This window comes from Colossoma macropomum, unplaced genomic scaffold (genome assembly GCF_904425465.1).
Source record: "Colossoma macropomum unplaced genomic scaffold, Colossoma_macropomum, whole genome shotgun sequence".
Taxonomy (NCBI): Eukaryota; Metazoa; Chordata; class Actinopteri; order Characiformes; family Serrasalmidae; genus Colossoma; species Colossoma macropomum.
Genome location: NW_023496020.1, coordinates 2461230 through 2478429, shown reverse-complemented (window position 1 = coordinate 2478429; position 17200 = coordinate 2461230). Strand labels below are relative to the sequence as shown.

The following is a 17200-nucleotide window of genomic DNA, read 5'->3' as shown; positions in this document are numbered from 1 at the left end:
GTGGTTCCCTCAATGGTACATCTCAGTCCCTTTAGTCAGGGAACATAATTGTACCATAATCCATTGAAACTATTTTTTTTTTTTTTAAGTTGTATTGGCTCCACACACCCCGTCTCGTCTCCAGGCTTTTGATTTTATTGCTCTGTTTTAAAATATTAGGTTATGAAAAGGTACAAATACGTACTTTTCACCTGGAAAAACTTATTTAAGATACACAATCAGACCTTAAAACCACTGTTGTACCTTTGAGGGAACATTTACATTGTTTGTACCTTGATGAACAAAAAATGTACCAGCACAGAATCTTTATTTCTAACAGTGTCTTGAAATTGTTTTTAATAGCTGCTCCAATCTCCACTGGAGTTTTCATTTTGCTGGAAAACAAAACTTGTGCTTTAACAGTTACATGATATGGTGTCAGTCTCGATTCTATATTTTTTTTTTATTCATTTCTTAAGGAAGTACACATGACCGCAAAATAGGGGTCAGAACGTGAATTATCCAGTTCATTTAGTGTGGTGGTCTGCATTGCTTCATGATATAAAACATTAGCTAATCAACTAAAGCAACTCAGGCTTTTACTATTTTAACAATTCACATTTCATGTTGCTCTTCTTGCCTACGCTTCTCAGTGTGTGAATACGTCCACAATCAGCAAGACTCTTCGGAATACCCACAGGAGGCAGAATTTTTTTAAACATTTCGTAAGGGGGTATTAGCACTTCATCCTCATTTGCATACTCTGATACTTGGGATATATGTGCACTGAAGCATGTATAGATGATAAAACAAGTCTTTTTTCCAAAGGTACTCAGGGTGGATTTCCGAGTAGAAGAAGCAAAACCACCAAATCGCACAAACATGCCTGGTATTGCAAAGTTATCTTTGCTGAATCGGTAAGTGGTTTGGCACATTCCCAGAGGATTAAGCGCCTGTATGGCGTCCGTTATGAGAAAGTGTAAAGAGATCAGGCCGAACTTCTGAGTCTTGTAGTCGTCTCTGCCATTGCGCATTTTACTGTTAAGCTGACTGTAGACTTCGTCTCTAGTGTAAACGTGAAGGGCTATTTTTCTCAAGTCATCCTTTGTCAGTTTAAACTCCGGGACCCCATTTAAACCAAAGTGTGCTTTGGTTTGTTGCCACGCTTTCCTGAACTTTCCATTGTCGTCCAGCTCAAGCTTCAGGTATTTAGACTTAACCAGTTTATACATTTCTTCCTTACAGCCTGCAAATTCATCATCAATGGATTTCAGAGACTCATCCATATAGATCTGAAAGAAATAAAAACCTGTGAGTCATCAAGTCAGCATGAACAGTAATGCTAATCAACAAGACATCAACCACAACTGTGCAACTTCAGTTTATGCCCAAACAGTGGCAGTGAATGACAGCCCAACCTCATTTCCAGGAACTTGGTTGATTTGCCATGGGGCCTGAAAAAAGTAGAAAGGTCAAATTAATGCCTAAAATGCATTAGCTCAATTAATACTGACTCCAAATTTAACTTGGCTATTAAATCCCTTACTAGCCAGAACACTCTTTCTTCACCATACTCCAGCTAGGTAACACTATAATGCTGTTATAATACATCTGGCATCGGGATGAATTTCAAGATCACTAATACAGCATTTAAAATCTCGTGGCTCAAAATTTTAGTGAGGTCCATTTTGCAGAAAAGTGACCTACATCTCATAGTAGAGTAAGAGTAAGCTAACTGCTGAGTATTACACACAATCCTTTAGAGATTTTTTTTTTAAAACCAAATCATTGCTCCTTTTTTTCCCATCTGTAACTATTATGCACTATTTCCTTTCATTTGTTTCTTCCTCATTCCTCCATTCTTCCGTTGCTTGTTTATTTTGCATCTCTGTCCTCACTGATTACTGATAAAAGCACACATTAAATATATATTATAAAAGGCGGGAGCTAATGAGACAAAATGCAGTCTAATATACCTGCTGATTTCTTAGCAACGTTAGCTACATGATGCTATACCATCACTATGCTAGTTAACATGTTGGAAGAAAACCTTGTATCTCCAAAATAAGAATTTTACAGGAAAAGGAAAAAAACCTACTTAACTTTTAATGTAAGTCAGTGGAACCAGAACTTTCCTAAGTCATTTTGGGCTGTTTTTCTGGTCTATTCTTCATGAAATTTGCACACAGTGTAATCACAATTTTCAAACCATGTCAAAAACTGCAAAATGACAAAAATGGAGATATGAGGTTTTCTTCTAACAGCAGTGATATGCTGGTTGTAGTGTGTTATGAGTAGGTAACACAATGCAGCTTTTATTTCTTATCTAACCATTAATATAGTCAACCACAGAGCCTGTAGTCTAAACTGAGCAGCTACTGGAGCTAGACTAAATCATGCAAAAATTAAACATAGCATACATTTTACAATCTTAATGTGTTTATTGCGCTAATAAACTCTCAGCTAGCTATATTTTTACCATAGTGATGTAATATGTTAGCCTTTAGCATGTGTGCTGCATACCTGAACATCTCTAGAAGTCAAAGTTAACATTAGTCTGGTTCTCTGGGCAGCACAGCATCTCATACCGAGATAAACAGAGCAGGCAGTTAAATCTAGGGCTCAGCCACAGTTTGCTAAGCAGTTATTGGAGGGTTGGCTATAATAGAGTGACAGCGCTCACAGAAAACAAATCAAATTTGATATCATATCATATCAAAAAATGACGCATTATAAATATTCGGGGTAGGTCTGTGACACCATGGCTGAGCCCCTGAGTAGACTGTATTATCATAATGGAGCTTCTGAAACGATCAAGGTCTGGACCTCAGTGTCCTCATAGCTAGTTACGGCCATGGCTGCAAACCCTGCAGCTGCTGTGTTCATCAGCTCGAAATTCTCAAGCTCAAGACAACAAAGTTAAGGCCTTTATTTTATTAATCATTTCATTCCATTCTTAGTTTTTTTCCTCCTGATTTGAAGGATGAATATGACTTTAGTTACCTTTTGGCCCATCATGCAGTTTGGACAGCTGCTCAAAGATGCACTTCTTATTACAGGACCCATGTGTATAGGAAGTATAATGACAAGAAAAATATGGTTCATTGCAGCTGCATGCAGCATCTTCATTGGTGACCTAAAATGAAAAAGTAACAGGTTAAATTGCTTTGTGATTTTAAACAAGTACAGGATGTACATCGCAAGCATGGTCATTGATTTGTTTCAAATTCCCCAGTCTACAATTAATATTCATTGCTCCAAAACAAAGTGATGTGTAGTAAATTTAATTATATTATTTTAAATAATAGATACAAAAACTAACTTTACAACAGCTAGCATTTACAATTTGATGTCTTACACATAGATATAATATCATTTAGTATGGTTGGAAAATATATTTGTTTCTTATAACAGAGAATTGTATTGAAATAACATTGTTTGCTATGATTCATCAGACTTTTGCAGCAGGTGTTAAACTGACCCTCTGTCTGTTGCAGTGAACCCACTCATGGGCTAAAATTTATTTTTTGGGTGGAATTGTACATAATTGGTAGGAGCTACAAATAAATGTAAAGTGTTTGTTTGTGGCAGAGATGTTTATGTTGCTTGCAACTTAGATAAAGTTATTCACTAAAAACCAAAATGTGTTAGGTTGTGCCCTGTTCTCCCCTAAACAGCACATCTCAAACTCCTGTTCATGCATTCTCCGTCTTTCTGTTCTTGTGAGTTTGTTCTTGCAAGGTAACTTTAGAACGCTCTCACCAAGAACACAAGTCTGTTACTCACATTCTTGATATTGAGAAACACCCAAGATCTCTGCTTCAAAATGATGACATCCACAGCTAAAGGACTGTTAACTGACTAATTTTGGCATATTTATGCCAACATATAGCACAGTTAGCATGTTGGCCGTGTTTTCTCTTCATGACTTTGTTTTCTGGTGCTAATAACTGCACTTTGTGGTGCTCCATGGGTGATAAATGAAACAGTGTGTCAGTAGCTGCTCTGATCCCTTTCATAATGTCTTCAATTATAATATATGGTATCTTCCCTGCTGAAAAAGGACCATTAGAAACTATTAAGATTGCTTTTTAATAGGAATTGGCTTAATAGTTTCCAATAGAGACCACAAGGTTCCTGTAGAACACCTTTAGATCCTATTAGGAAACCAACAAATGCATTTAGAATCAGCCATTGGTCTCCTGTTAAACCATTAGGATACTTTACATTGTGATACCACAATGTGATACATTACAAAGCTATTAGGAACAAACAGAAACACTTAAAGGTTTCTATGTTTTTTCAGCAGAGTAACAAAGTTTGTATTGATTTCATTCACATTGCATTATATGCATATTTTCCTACTTAGATATAATATCTAACTAACTAACTAAGATATTTGTTTAATAAATGTAAACGAAATATAAAATGTTTATATGTACCTTTTAGTCCAGTAGAAGCCCCTTCTGCACCATCAAACTCTCTGGGGTACTGATTAAACAGTCATGGTTTGATGTGTCTCAGACATTTGCATGAAAGTCGACATTAGAATTTGCATGAAATTCTCATGTCAGAGAGAGAGAGAGAGAGAGAGAGAGAGAAAGAAAGAGAGAGAGGTTTTTCATGCTTTTTAAACAAGACATCTTGAGAATAAAAAAGAAAACAGAAAAAGCACATTAGGTCTGGATTCTATTGTACTTCTTACTAGAATTTGGAGATAAGAGCAAACTGACCTTTGTAGTTTATTTAAGTTAACTAACATATTGCACTCATCACAACATTTATCTACCTAAAATATGAGCTTATTTATTAATGAATAAAAATTACTAGTACAGGTACATGCATACAGTATACAGTATTGGTCTGAAAGCAAACGGGTCAAATTCTCATTATATCCCATCGTAGGCCAGTACATTGTTAACTTCGCCATGTGTGAATTTTATATTGAGGGCAAAAAAAAGGTTTAAAATCAAAAAAACTAATACTTACTATTAGCATAATGCTGCTGTCCAAACAAAACCTTGTATCTTAATCAGTTCATTTTTCAGTTTTATTTGAAATGCCTGTTGATCTTTACATTGTGTGTAAATTTCATGATGAATGGATCAAAAGAAACAGCCCAAAATTACTTTGAAATATGTCTGGTTCCACTGTCTTACATTAAAAGTAAAGTAGGTTTTTTCCTTCTCCTGTAAAGTTCTCATTTTGGAGATATGAGGTTTTGTTCCAACAGCAGTGATAAGAATATCATAACACAAACTCAGATATTGTCAGTAAAGGATGTGGACAAACTGACACTGAAAGTAAGAAGTTTTAAAGAGAACTGAATTGTTTAAAGAATGCAGGGTAGAAAAATGTAAAGCTAGCAGTTTGTGGTGGGGGTGGAGCAGTACACTAATGTATGATTTAGTTATTAGATTATATTTACAGTTTTACAGATTCACAAGTACAGATCACGCATGATGAAATGGATTTAAGCCTAAAGGTGTAGATGAGTTGGATTCTTGGTGCAGCTTGCTGCTGAAGTTCCCCTTGAAGCTTAAAAATGAACAGATAACAGGAAGTGGGAGGCACTGGGTGGAGTTTACCAGCTCAAACTGACCAGTATATACATGGGTTGGTATTGGTGGAGAAATGTCCTCCTAAACATGATTACTCTTTGGTAAAATGACAGCAGCATTGGGCAGGTCTGGTGACAGAAACCCAGAAACCTTATTTTTTAAGTAAGTTTGTCTAAATTTGAAGAGTTTTATTCCAAAATGCTGTAAATCTATTTGTAACAATTTTGGATATAGTGAGTTTTTTAAAAGAATGACAGCTGATATATAATAGAGAACATACTTTTATTTCTCTAATAAAGGCGGTATTAATCATAATATAGATTTCCTTTTATGCATAAAGCTCACTCCCAACAACATATATCAAAAAAGAACATTCTTGAAAGTGGGGCATTTTGCAACAAAACCCTTCAACTTAACATTATAATCTCTTTTCATATCTGCCATAAAGTCAAAGTAGTAAGTCTTTCATGGCTTAAGAAATGATGGTGGACAGAAACATACAGTACTGGGTTTGAGTCAGTGTCAACACTTCTTTTACTTAATTTACATTAAAACTGAGATGTTCAGTATTATGTGGTTTCTGACACTGTATGATAAACTATTATCTATAAACATGGACTAAAGTACAGACCAAATTCACACAATCACAATCTAACACAACTTTTTTTTCGCTAAATAATTTTACAAATATTTGAGCATGATATTTTTATACAAGCAACTCACACATCTGAAATAATTCTACAAATTAAAATACTGACTTTGCTTTGAACATCAGCCATTTCTGAACAGTTCAGACAAAAGTGGTGTCAGTACAGATTACCCCCAAGTTGCAGGGAACTGTAAAAAACTGAGTTGAAACATTTGCTAGAAAAGTCTGGTAAAAATAATGAAAACAGAATTTATACAAATCAGTTCTACACTGTTTGTGCCAAATAACCTTTCTAACTTGAATACCTGAACATATATACATCAAAATAAATCTGATTAGTGAAAAGAGGCCGTGCCAAACCAGGCAAATATTAGCACAGTAAAACTGAAATATATGTTTTTTTCACAGATGTGGTACATTTTAGTTGAATGTGTGAATAAACACTTCCAAAAATGAACTGTTGTGAATGTATATGGGGGGATATGAAGTTCTCTAATTGTTTACTTTGGGGTCTTTGTGGAGTATTTTAGCCTGCCTAGCTCTTATTGTGAGATTAAAACAATGCTGTATTACAGCCACCAAGATGGAGATTAAAATATGAGTTTTAGGGCAAAACCTCTCACTCTGCACTCGCTGACCTCTGTAAGATGGACTCTCACTGGATGAGATATATAAGGACCATTCTACTGAATTAGTTCAAACTGCAGCCCCACAGAAAAAAAAACATTAAAATACATAAGCCAGACTCAAGATATTTACAAGGATTGTGTTATGATCTATTCAATGGCATTAATAGAGGCAGTAAAAAGCTAAATATATACTAAACCAACCTTCCGCCCAATGAGTGCTGGGATAGGCTCCAGCTCCCCCTGCGACCCAGAGTGTGTGTGTGTGTGAGTGTGTGTGTGTGTATGAGATCATCATTTATAGGGCACTTTCTGTTGGGAGGCATCTGTCTCAAACTCTAATCTCTAAATTACAACTCCTGAAAATAATATTTACATCTTTTTGTATTTTTCAATTTTTTTTTTGTTATTTAAGATTAAATTTATCATGAGTTACATTTTTAAATTTAAAAAACGTAATTTAAAAATGGATGTCTCACAGTTTCATTTCACTAATCAAACACATTTCTTATTTTAGCCACATACCTGCATTATAGGTAGGAAGAGAGGCTGTATCCCTGTCCCTCATGGCAACATGGTGAGCAGTTGTATCCTATTGTTTCAGGGAGGTGGGAAGTGGGGGTGCTGAAGGTGCTGCTGGACCCCCAGATTCAGAATTGAAGTTTTCAAAAATAATAATACTGATAATAATAATAATTTGAGCGTAGTAAAGACCCATGTGTGTTTTTTTTAGAGTGAATTTGGTATTTCATAAATGTCGTAAACATTACAGGTAGCCGAAAACTCAGTGTGGCAGTGTGGACCACATAATCAATCAGTGTGCCACATTTTATGAATTTTAAGTTATACACTGAAAGGGAATGGGTTTGACATACAAGAAATATTAGTGCTATATTATGAATAACAACACCTTTATTAGAGGAATAAAAATTCATTTTCCATTATATGCTATTCTTTTCAAAAACTCATTGTAGAAACATTAATATACAGCATTGTGGAGCGAAACTCTTTAAACATTTTTAATCATTGATGCCCCCCCATGTCTAAATCAGTACCACTCTTCAGTCCCCCATCCTTATATCGGTCTAGACAGGCCTCTGATTCACGAACAAAGGCTCTTCAGACAGGTTAGAATCCATTTCCTATTCTACCCAAACACATTGTTCAAAAATCAGAAAAAAAAGAAGCGGAGTAAATTACAGTCCAAACATTCAAAAAACCTTGACAGCATGCACTCTCAGAACAAAGGTACTAAACTATCACTTAGACCGGACCCCTCTTGTCACTGGGGTGGAACCCTCAAGGGTACATCTCAGTACCTTTAGTCAGGGAACATAACTGTACCATAATCCACTGAAATTATATTCTCCACACACTCCGTCTCGTCTCCAGGCTTTTTATTTTATTGTTCTGTTTAAAATGTTAGGTTATGAAAAAGGTACAAATACGAACTTTTAACCTGGAAAAACTTATTGAAGGTTCACAATCAGACCTTAAAACCACTGTTGTACCTTAATGAACAAAAAATGTACCTTTATTTCTAACAGTGTACAAAACTCCACAAAAATACCAAAGGGAGTCCAAAAGGGCAAAGTCCAAGCATCCAGATACAAGCCCAAGTAACCATAAGTCTAGATAATGTAGAGGATGACCAGCTCAGTAAGCAGACAAACTGACAACACTTCACAGACAGCATGTGAAGATGTGGGTCCTTTAAAGGGAGATGGATGAGCTGCAGGTGAACGTGATCAAGGCGTTACCAGGGAACAGTTCAAAACTCAGGTGAGGCTGACCTCTGGTGTCGACGGCGGATATTGCACCTAACACCCAGCTAGAGATTCTCAGATCTGTCTGCTGTAAATCACTTCATTTGTTCCTTCATATTTCAGTCTGATTTTATTCACACTGAGTCACCTTTCTGCCCGTGCAGGCTGGACAGCTGCTCACTGGTCTACTTCTCACTGCCGGAGCTGAGTGTACAGTGAGGATGATGAAGAGGAGTATCAGTGCAGCTGTGCACAGCGTCTTCATTGTAGATTTGAAGCGAACAGAAACAGGTGAGGTTGCTGTTATAAACAATTAAGGAGACAGTGTGAGGTGTGTATGACATTTTATCACTCATTTAAAATTTTAAACAAACACAGACACAAATGCACACAGATGCATGTGTGTTCGCAGATGCAAGTTTTCTGTAAATAAAGTAAAAAAGTTCAAATCATATTAAACATTCCCTACACGAGAACACAGTTTGGTTTAATAACCAGGTGTAACACACAGCTAACAGGCAAGTGCAACAATTTTCAGTAGCAGTTCATCTATTAGAATATTTTTTACATTAAATGGCCCATATCCTACACTTTCCATGCATTCTGTTTTTCTTCCTGAGGTTCCTTTACAACATTTGAGTGACTGAGAAGGTCATGAACCGTGACACTGTACACAGAATTAATCATTCACTAAATTCACTAAATAGACAGCAAATAAACAATTGCTCCATATTGTAATATATACATACTGATCTGAGTCTGCATTCAGGTGCTGAGCAGCTCTGCTCCTCATGCTGAGTGGTTCATTGGAGAAGCTCTTCAACTGAGTGATGTTACCCCACCAGAAAAACTCCTGTTTCCTCTAAAGCACTTTGCTTTAACTGATGTAACTATATGTAATTAATGTTTTCCTAAATGAAATGAAATGAAATGAAATGAAATAGAAAGAAAGAACTATGCTGAGGTTTCTTAACCTTTCCAAATCAAGGTCCATCTCCTCATCACTAGAAAACATGAAGGCCCACAGGATAAAATCTACAGATTAGGTTATAAGCATGTTTTGTACCCGAAATCAGGCAGACGTGTGGCAAATTAGGCAGAATGTCTCACTCATGAATGTACAAATGAAATGTTGTGGACTGGGGCGCTGAGGGGTTAGAAGGTGTATTTTATATTTTTTCTAGATGCAAGGGGCAAAAAAAAAGGATTTTCTTTGTGCACTGCTGTTCCAGGGCTTATGTTAAATTTTTTGTACTCTTTGAAAACATGTATATTTTCTTTACAGACCACTGGCTCCTCCTCAGTATTGGCCCAAGGTCCACCAGAGGGCGCTTGACTATGGCACGTTTTACATTATACACAATAATATGTTCCTCCTCTGCCCAGCTCTGGTTTTATTTACAATAATGCAGGTCTTCCTACACTCTCAAAGATGCCTGTGTGACCATGTCAATAAAAGGAAAAGGTTTATTAGATGATAAAAACAAATTACAGAAACAATCACAACCTGATACTGACATCAACAGCCTTACTGACAAATACAGTCACACAACAAGGTGTCAGTTCTGCTTCATTGTTTTAATTCATTTCTTTTGGAGCAGCACATGACAGTGAAGGAAAGCTCAGAACAGGAGTTACACCATTCATTTCATGCAGTGACATTTCACATTATTATACATAGTGTTTTCTTCATAACATAAATCATCAGTTAACCGGAACTTTGTAGATTTTTCTGGTGCTTCACATATTCACACTTCATGTTGCTCTTCGTGCCTTTGCTTGTCAGTTTGTAAACAACTTTACAATCGCTTAGCTCATGTAAACGGTCCAGCTTTTTACCTTCAAACACTTCATAAGGTGGTATCAGTACCTCATCCTCGCCTTGAAATATTGATAGGTCAGATATAGGGGCACCATGGCATGTGTAGATTTCAAAACATGTCTCACTTCCAAAAATCATGAAATTAGGGCTGTATGGGTTGCACGTTGAAGAAGTAAAACTACCAAATCGCACAAGCTGGTCTTTTATGGTAATAGCAGCTGTAGTGCGACGGTAAGTTGTTCGGCACGTGGCCTGAGGATTACGTGCTTGAATGGCATCTGTTATCAGAAAATGTAAAGAGATCAGTCCAAAATCCTTGATATAGTTGTCTTTACCCTCACGCATTTTATTATTAAGGTCTCTGTAAATGTGGTCTGTGGTGTATGCGCTAAGGGCCATCTCCTGCGGGGTGGGATTCATTAGACTTTCTTTGGCTTCAGCCCAGGCTTTGCTAAAGTGCTTATTGGGTGCCAACTCTTGGTCCAGTAACTTTCTAGTAATTACATTCATTTCTTTCTTGCAATTCAGAAATTCATCATCAATGGAATTTTTATATTCATCCATGTAGATCTGAAAATAGAGATGAGATATAACATGAATAACAATGATGAACACAATAAGTACGTCTTGCACCAATATGTTTTAAGAGATCATTATTTTAATGATACTTTTCAAGTTGTCTTGTAATAGTAGCAAATATTAACTTCAAATTCAAAACTGCACTGAGTTCATAATGTCAGTTTGCAGTGTTCTCTCAGCACAACCTTAACTGCAGTCCCTTGATTGTTTATCTTCTTGTTTTGTGTAGGAGCCTGCAAAAAAAAGTGCCACAAGTTGAGGTGCTGAAGCAGGATGTAGGCTTGGGTTTATTTACTGTTGATCTGAAAGATTTATTAAAAGGCCCATATCATTGAAAATCAAACAATACCTGCTTTTTGAAATAAAAACACTTAATGTAGTACATAAATATTGTTAAAGTTTCAACCAGTACAGTCCATATATGAAAATGATCAGCTCTTTTGAATTCATTGTTTTGTGATGTCACAAAAACCAATGCACTTACATACACTATATAGACAAAAGTATTGGGACGCACCTCCTCACTATTGGGTTCAGGTGTTCCAGCCACACCCATTGCTAACAGGAGGATAAAATTAAGCGCATAGCCTTGCAGTCTCAATAGACAAACACTGGCAGTAGAGGGTCGTACTGATGAGCTCAGTTTCTTTACACTTGGCACTGTCATAGGATGTCACCTTTGCCACAAGTCAGTTTGTGAAATTTCTGTCCCGCTAGATCTGCCCCTGACAACTGCTATTATTGTGAAAAGGAAGCACCAAGGAGCAACAACAGCTCAGCCACGAAGTGGTAGACCACGCAAACTTTGGAGCAATGCAAATACCTTCCTGACTGCATTGTGCCAGCTGTAACCTTTGGTGGAGGAGGAGCTATGGGGTTGTTTTTCAGGGGCTGGCCTAGAGCCCTTAGTTCCAAGGGAAATCTTAATGCTTCCGTAAACCAAGACATTTTGGACAATTCTATGCTCTCAACTCTGTGGGAAAGGTTTGGGGAAGGTCTTTTTCTGTTCCAGCATGACTCAGCCCCAGTGAACAAAGCAAAACCCATAAAGACATGGCTGGGTGAGTTTGGTGTGGAAGAACTTGACTGGCCCTCACAGAGCCCTGACCTCAACCCTATTGAACACCTTGGGATGAATTAGAACAGAGATTGTGAGCCAGGCCCTCTCGTCCAACATCAGTGTCTGACCTCACGAATGTTCTTCTGGATGAACGGGCAAAAATTCCCACAGACACACTCGGAAATCTTGTGGAAAGCTTCCCAGAAGAGTGGAAGCTGTTAGAGCTGAAAATGGGAACCAACTCCATATGAATTCCTATGGATTTAGAATGGGACGTCATAAAAGCTCCTGTAGGTATGAGGTGTAGGTGTCTGTGTATTAAGTTTAGGCAAAGCTCAGAAAGGTATCATTAATGCCTGAGCTAGAAATGCAATTCACAATAATTCACAATAACTGTAAATATCAGCTATTACAGCTTTTACTTACTGTACTGCTTGATCTGTGGCGACTACGCCACAAAGAAGATGGTTCTTCACTGGTTCTTCAGTAAGGGGAATGGTTCCGTTTAGAACCTTGATTTTTATATGGAGCCATTTCAAGCTTAAATGGTTCTTCAGATTGATGGAGAAAGAGTTTTATATGATTCTAAAGAGCATCAAAAAGGTTTTTTCTATTGTGACAATGTCAAGCTTGTAACAGTAGAAGAACCATTTTTGGTGCTATAAAGAATTATTTTGAAAAACGTTCTATATAGAACCATATACAAAATATTCTCCATCAATCTGAAAAATTTAAGCATGGAATGGTTCTATATACAGCTGATGTTTCTAACAAGAACCATTTCCCTTTACTGAAGAACCTTGAGGAACAAGCTTTTTAAGAGTGTTATAAGGTGTTACCAATAGGTAATAGGTCATGTGTAATCTTATTGTGTTCCTAACTGCAGGCCCAGAAGCTGCTGTTGGCTCAAACAAATCATCTAATGAGTTCTTTAACTTTTTCCTAATCTTTTTGCCAAAGCAGGTTAGATGACTGGACAGCTGTGCACTTACTCCCAGAGTCGTGTGTACAGTGAGGATGAGGATGATGAAGAGGTGAATCATTGCAGCTGCGTTCAGCGTCTTCATTTTTAACCTAAAGTGAACAGAAAGCAGGTGGATCACTGTAATAAATAAATAACAAGACAATCTGATCTATAATGTCTGTAATTCTAAACTAAGACAGACTCATTTTCCTCCTGATCTTTTCTTTCTTAGACATAAAATCCCAAACTATACTGAAGCTAAAAGAAGCTTTAGTCACTACAAACTCCTTGGTTGTTTTGAACTGAAATTAATGTTTGGTCAGTGGTGATGCTGTGCAGTCCACACTAATGTCCAGTCTTCTGAAATATAATAAGGTTGTATGTATCTTTAATAAAGTTGTTACTGAAAAAAGAAGCTTATTATCCATGACTTGCATTTGCTAACAAATTTATCTTGGATAACAAAACCAAAAAATCCTATTCATTATATTGTTTTCCTGCTTAAAGTTGATTTTTTTGATATTTCAAAACTTTTGCATAATTAAATAGTTAAGATGTAAACAGAATCATTCAGAGTGGTTCGGTGTGAAACATTACGTTATAGAGAAGCTTAGAGTCAGAATTGTTCACAGTGGTGATGATAGGAACCAGACGACCACCTCTAAAAGAACAACAGAAAGTTATTACATGAAATTGTTATGAATTCACTGCCTGATGTCTGAGACACTGTTTTCTGATAAAACACATTTTTTATAATCCATTCAAGGTGGAGGGATACATGAAACCCCTGGTTCCTGTCAGCACCACTGTAAAAAGTCTGAACCATTTCACACCAAACCACTCTGAATCACTCTGTTTACATCTCAAACACTAGATCAGTAGAAAAATCAGTAGAATTATCTTTTAACCTCTCTTTCAGTTACCAACTAGTATATTTGTTTTATAATGATGTAAAATGGCCATACTTGCCTTGTAATCAGGTAGAAGCCGCTTCTGAACCATAGAGCTGTCTAAGGTTTTTATTAGACAGTCATGGTGCCTCTTTGCATCTAGTTAATCCTCATGTTTACATTTTTTGCATTTCAGCTGATAGAGCTGAATAGTTTACTCTCAGTTACTGTCGTCAAAGTTGGAGTTATCTTTAAGAGTAAGAATAAAAAATACAATGTGTGTGTAAGAGTGATTGAGTTTTCCACGCTTTTAAAAATATGAGACCCTGAAATTACAAATATTAGAACTGTAATGGGATTGAGTTCAATTATAATTCTTAGTAGAACATTGTAGAAACATCATAACAAGCTGAATTTACATTTGTACCAATCATAAAAGGTTTCACTTACATGTCAGTTCACATTATAATTATTATATTACTATATGTAAAAACTATTTTTTTCCAAGCCTGTACTGGTATAAACCAGTATTAGTACATTACACAGCAGTGGCATTACCAGAATGTCATCCTATGGTGGGCATTTGGTCATGTAGGGGGGTAACAAGAAAAGAGATTGACAGCAACTCTAAAACCTCTCTGTTTGCCTCCTCAACGAGGAACAATTATTTTGACAAAACACAAACATCTACAAAGACCCATCTATACAGACCAGTGTTCCAGAGTTTTCTGATCTTTTTTTAAATAGGGTGTCTAAAATGTTCCAAATGCTGAGAGACAGTCTCTGCTCTGTTTAACCCATCAGGTTTTACAGTCAAACATTTTGAGTTGCTTAAACTTAACTGGTTTAAGGCAACACCATGTAGGATTTGGGGATTCAGCAAGTACATAGAAACTGAACTAAAATTAGCAGATAAGTGGGTTATTTGTAGACTTATATACAATTAGGAGATTTACAAACAATTAGAAAATGACCAAGGGTGCCCAAATTTTCCATACAAATGTAGATGAGCTAAAGACCACAGAGAATAGAAACAGAACACTGTTAAAAAATAGAGCCTAAAGATTTCTTCAGAGCGATGCCACAGAGGATCCACTCTTGGTTGTTTAAAGATCCACATTTGTAATGAGATGTAAATAGATGATTCCAGAATTCCCCAATTCTTAATGAGAATTCTTGACCTGTGTAACCAGTCCTGACAAGCTGAGACTTTACAAACAGTGGGTATCCACAGTTTTGCGCATGCCACAACTACTCAAATCTAAATAACCTGTTCATTAACATTTGCAGAAAAAAAAATTTATAAACAGCTTGTTGCAAAGGTGCTTCTTTTCACTTAAAAAAAATCAACAAAATGTCATTTTACATACAACTGTATGTGGTGTTTGTTGAATAAGTCTTTTGTCATTTATTCTTATGGCTTAGATGAAGATCAGAAAATTCCAAAGGGTTCACAAACACTTCCTCACACTGCTATATGATAGTGTTAAGGTGTGTAGAACTGTAGTGTGTTGTTATGTAAATGTCTGGATTCACTGGGATCTCTTGTTGGACTTCATTATCACAACTCAGAATTATAATGTCCAGAGTTTTTCATATCTGACGTTCATAAAATTCAAAGTAGAGAGTGTGTAAGCTCAGTGGCAGTAAAAGCTACTGATGGACAGAAACGTGGGGCAGCCTCATTAACATTCACACTTGTTTTTAAGAGGATTGTGTTCAATGATATTGATTTTCTTAATTAAGTCATAATTAGTAAATCGTTGTTATTAATGAGCTGTAAAGGATATTGAGTGATGCTCAGAGAGACAGAACGGAAACACCAGTGTAAATTCTCACAACGAGATGCAACAGGAAATGAGCTATTAGATTCTCTTCCACTGCATTTCTAAAAAGTTCCTAAAAAATCTTTAAAAAGGTTAAAAGGTGTTGAAAAGCCATGGCTTTCTGTGCAGGTTCATTAAACTTTTAAAAAAGGTTCTTCACAATCACACATCTCATTTACAAGTTTCTTAGTTTCAAGTACCTTCCATTAAAGGGCTGTTCAGTGTTGTTGTAGGGGATTTTCTACATGTAGGATTAGTCTCAGTTCCATCCTCAAACACCTTAGGAGAAGACTGAGGTGTGTATATGTATGTGCCATATGTACACACGAGGGAAGACCACAGTACAAAAAGTGAAGAAAAACTTTTGAATAGATGGAGAACACTTTCAGGAATGTAGGCAAGGATGGGCAATGATACATCAAAATGTGTTTTGAAATAAGATATTAAATACCCTAATTGTAAGTGTACCAAAATAAAATACAGCGCTCACACCATATATTAAAGTACTGTATATTTGTATTTTATAAATACAAAAATACTTTTCAAATCTTCTATATTATACTATATATGTAAATCTTCTATCTATTGGCCTATTTAATTTATCCCTTCACCACTACACTGACTCATTTGATAACCTGGACAATGTTTGAGAGCAACAGCCTTTCACAAACACAAAACAGCCCCCATTACACACTTAGACTTGATGAGAAGTTTTAAGATACAACATATGCCAGTGGTAGATGAGCTGACAACCTGCTGTTTAATGGCATAGCAGCACAACTTTTTGTTACAACTGTTTGTTACAACTGACACTTTATGTGATACTTTAATGTGTGTGTTTAAGAAGTTACATTATCTCTTGACACTATAATGGTATACAACAACTCTGAAAGTCTTTACTTTTTTTTTTGTTTGTTTGTTTTTTTTCATGAACAACTGACAATTTAGTGATTTTGGAGCTCTAGACAAAAGACTAGAATGGGACCCCTGGATGCACATTTTTAAGTTTTAAACAAGTGACACAACCGTCTACACTGCAAAATCTGATATCCTGGCAAGTGAAATCATTTTAATAAATTTGAACTTATTTCTAGACATTATTTACTTTATATTTACTTTAGTAATTTTACTTGCTGAAATTATCTCACTATATTGGCAGAAAAATTGGCTTCTTTCAAGAAATAATTGCAAAAAACAACTGCAAATACAGCTATTTTGCACTGGATATATGGCTATTTTAGAACAACACATACAGTACACAATTCGTATGTTCGTGGGGCCATTAATTGGCTCACCTTCGCCTAGTGCAAAGACCGCCCCTGCATAAACCTATACACTGTAGACATAATTGCAATTAATGTACATTATATAAATGATTTTACAGTTTCATGAGCACACACTGTGTTTGAAATGAAATGGATTTAAGGCTAAAGATGCAGAAGAGGGTTTAGGACTTTAGTTGTCTTGTAGAGTTTGTA

General features: G+C 36.2%; 1 protein-coding gene across 1 annotated transcript; it reads right to left on the bottom strand.

Moving 5' to 3' along the window:
• Window positions 1-407: 407 nt before the first annotated feature.
• LOC118804023 (NAD(P)(+)--arginine ADP-ribosyltransferase 2-like) lies at window positions 408-4478 on the bottom strand. Its single transcript, XM_036564617.1, has 4 exons — window positions 4422-4478; window positions 2983-3115; window positions 1398-1433; window positions 408-1271 (listed from the first exon to the last, which is right to left on the bottom strand). The coding sequence occupies exons 2-4, from the start codon at window positions 3106-3108 to the stop codon at window positions 582-584; spliced, it is 852 nt and encodes a 283-aa protein (XP_036420510.1). The 5' UTR covers window positions 3109-3115; window positions 4422-4478; the 3' UTR covers window positions 408-581.
• Window positions 4479-17200: the final 12722 nt, after the last annotated feature.

Bases quoted from the DNA above. Each gene is read 5' to 3' on its own strand.
- LOC118804023 (XM_036564617.1), bottom strand. From the start codon at position 3,108: ATGAAGATGCTGCATGCAGCTGCAATGAACCATATTTTTCTTGTCATT. The intron at 1,434-2,982 runs GTAACTAAAGTC...TACTTTTTTCAG, and splicing joins ACTGCATGATGGGCCAAAAG to GCCCCATGGCAAATCAACCA. The intron at 1,272-1,397 runs GTTGGGCTGTCA...TATTTCTTTCAG, and splicing joins ACCAAGTTCCTGGAAATGAG to ATCTATATGGATGAGTCTCT.